Source organism: Mandrillus leucophaeus, unplaced genomic scaffold (assembly GCF_000951045.1).
Source record: "Mandrillus leucophaeus isolate KB7577 unplaced genomic scaffold, Mleu.le_1.0 Scaffold228, whole genome shotgun sequence".
Classification (NCBI taxonomy): Eukaryota; Metazoa; Chordata; class Mammalia; order Primates; family Cercopithecidae; genus Mandrillus; species Mandrillus leucophaeus.
The window spans coordinates 1,607,948-1,610,483 of NW_012102343.1; the positions used below are offsets into that span (position 1 = coordinate 1,607,948).

The window sequence follows — 2,536 nt, forward strand, 5'->3', positions numbered from 1 at the left end:
TTTTTTTTGTATTTTAGTAGAGACAGGGTTTCACCATGTTGGCCAAGATAGTCTCAATCTCCTGACCTTGTGATCTGCTTGCCTTGGCCTCCCAAAGTGCTGGTATTACAGGCGTGAGCCACCACGCCCAGCCTATTTTACTTGTTTCTAAACTTTATAAAAAGGCCATGTAGTCTGCTGCAACTTGCTTTTTACATTTCACATTATGGAAATATTTGGAGATGTTCACTTTCACTCCAATGGATGGTTATAATGCATTTAATCAACAAATAGTTAACTGAGCATTTACCATTTGCCAGGCACTGTTCTAGGCAAGTACATAAAATTGATAAATAAAAAAGACAAAAATCCCTGCTCTTCCTCGAGTCTACATCTTCCCACCAATGGACGTTTGCTTTTAATTTTATGTTTTTCCTTTAAATACTGTTCTAGCAAAACAAAGTTGTAGTCAAACTGCTGTGCTTAGCAAAAGATCTTTAGTCAGTTTTGACAGATATTAATATACGTAAACAGAGATGCCAAGCAATGGGCTACTTAAATAAACTATATATAATATGGCATTATAAGTCAGTGTATATGTGTAAACTGAAGTTCAACAAGTCTAGATCATGTTTTCAGCTGTTTTGTTTTTGGAGGTTTAATCTGTTTGACCGATTGTTTATGTATTTATTCATTCATTTGAGATAGGGTCTCGCTATGTTGCCCAGGCCCGGATTGCAGTGGCTATTCATAGGCATAATGATAGTGCACTGCAACCTTGAACTCCTGGCCTCAAGTAATCCTCCTGACTCAGCTTCCTGAGTACCTAGGATTAACGGCTGTGCCACTGTGCCCAGCTTTAATCTGCTTTTATTCTGGGTGTTTATGTGTTTTGATTCCAAACAATATCAGAATCTGGGCCGGGCCTAGTGGCTCATGCCTGTAATCCCAGCACTTTGGGAGGCTGAGGTGGGGAGATCACTTGAGGCCAGGAGTTTGAGACCAGCCTGGCCAAAACAGTGAAACCCTATCCCTACTAAAAATACAAAAAATAGCTGAGTGTGGTGGTGCATGCCTATAATCCCAGCTACTTGGGAGGCTGAGGAAGGTGAACCACTTGAACCTGGGAGGCAGAGGATGCAGTGAGCCACTGCACTCCAGCCTGGACGACAGAGCAAGACTGTGCCTCAAAAAAAAATAAATAAATAAAATAAATCAGAATCCTGGTTCTGAGACATCAAAGGCTACAGGGACTCTAGCAGGTAGAAAACCAAAAGGAAAATAGATTCAATTCCTGGCATGGTCCCCAATAATAAAGAACCATGAAGACAGCAGTCAAAGGAAATCTATCAGAGATCTTTGAGATGATTCTCCTAACCACACTGAAAGTTTAGCCGAGTTTTATTCTGAGTGCCTGTTTTGGTGAACTATTTCTTAAGACTGGAATACCCCTGGGAATACCGGGGAAGTAGAGGACTCATTACCCCCTAGAATAGCAAGGAAAGGAATAATACATAAGTCATATTACAGTACTGGGCAAGCTACTTAATTAACTTCCATATACGTTGGAGGCAAAGATGATGTACTCTCTCTCTGACCACAATGTAAAAGTCATAACTTACTGCAAAACCAACCAAAATATGATCCTCTCTCTTAACCACTGTATTCTTCACTTCCCAAAGACATTTCCCATTTTCCTTTGGGTTTTAGAGTCTACATGGAATCTAACCAAAAGATTCACACTTCAGAAAACCACTGGTACCTGAAACATTGGTACTTACCAGTTCCAATGGATAAGCCACTGCTATTGGAACGGATGGTCTTAGAATTCAATACTTTCTCTGAGAAAAAATATTTGGTAGGTAAGCACTGTATACAGATATAGGCAAGAAAAATGAGAGAAGACTAGGATGGGAGATAATTGCTCTCCCTGACTTCAGACAACTTTAGACTTATAACTTACAGTTTTAGAAATTAGTATCATAAGCTAAGCACCACTTGCTATTCTAATTATATTCACCATCTACATTAGTAACTGTCTGCCTTGGCTGGTCACTGGTATCACCTGGGAAGTTTTAGAAAGTAACCATGTGTTTGAGACCAGCCTAGGCAACATGGCAAAACCCAATCTCTAAAAAAACCACAAAACTAAGCCAGGTGTGGTGGCACTGGCTGTAGTCCCAGTTACTTGGGAGGCTCAGGTGAGAGATCAGTTGAGCCTGGGAGAGGAAAACTGCAGTGAGCTGTGTTTGTGCCACTGCAGTCTACTCTGGGTAATGGAGTGAGACTCTGTCTCAAAATTAAAAAAAAAGAAGTAACACTGCATAGGTCTATAGGTTCCACCCCAGAGATTCTGATTTAATTGGTCAGGAATAGAGTCTGGACAATGGTATTCTTAAAAGTTTCTTGGCCGGGTTCAGTGGCTCATGCCTGTAATCTCAGCACTTTGGGAGGCCGAGGTGGGTGGATCATGAGGTCGGGAGTTCGAGACCAGCCTGGCTAATATGGTGAAACCCCCATCTCTACTAAAAAATCCAAAAATTAGCCAGGTGTGGTG

At 41.2% G+C, this 2,536-nt stretch overlaps 1 protein-coding gene across 2 annotated transcripts in view; it reads right to left on the reverse strand.

Moving 5' to 3' along the window:
• Nucleotides 1–2,536, reverse strand: part of NEK9 (NIMA-related kinase 9) — a 56,725-nt gene that overhangs the window by 24,281 nt on the left and 29,908 nt on the right. For both annotated transcript variants that reach the window (XM_011981552.1, XM_011981550.1), the window contains exon 18: nt 1,761–1,820. In XM_011981552.1, the coding sequence (XP_011836942.1) occupies nt 1,761–1,820 (60 nt within the window). The remainder of the gene's footprint in view (nt 1–1,760; nt 1,821–2,536) is intronic.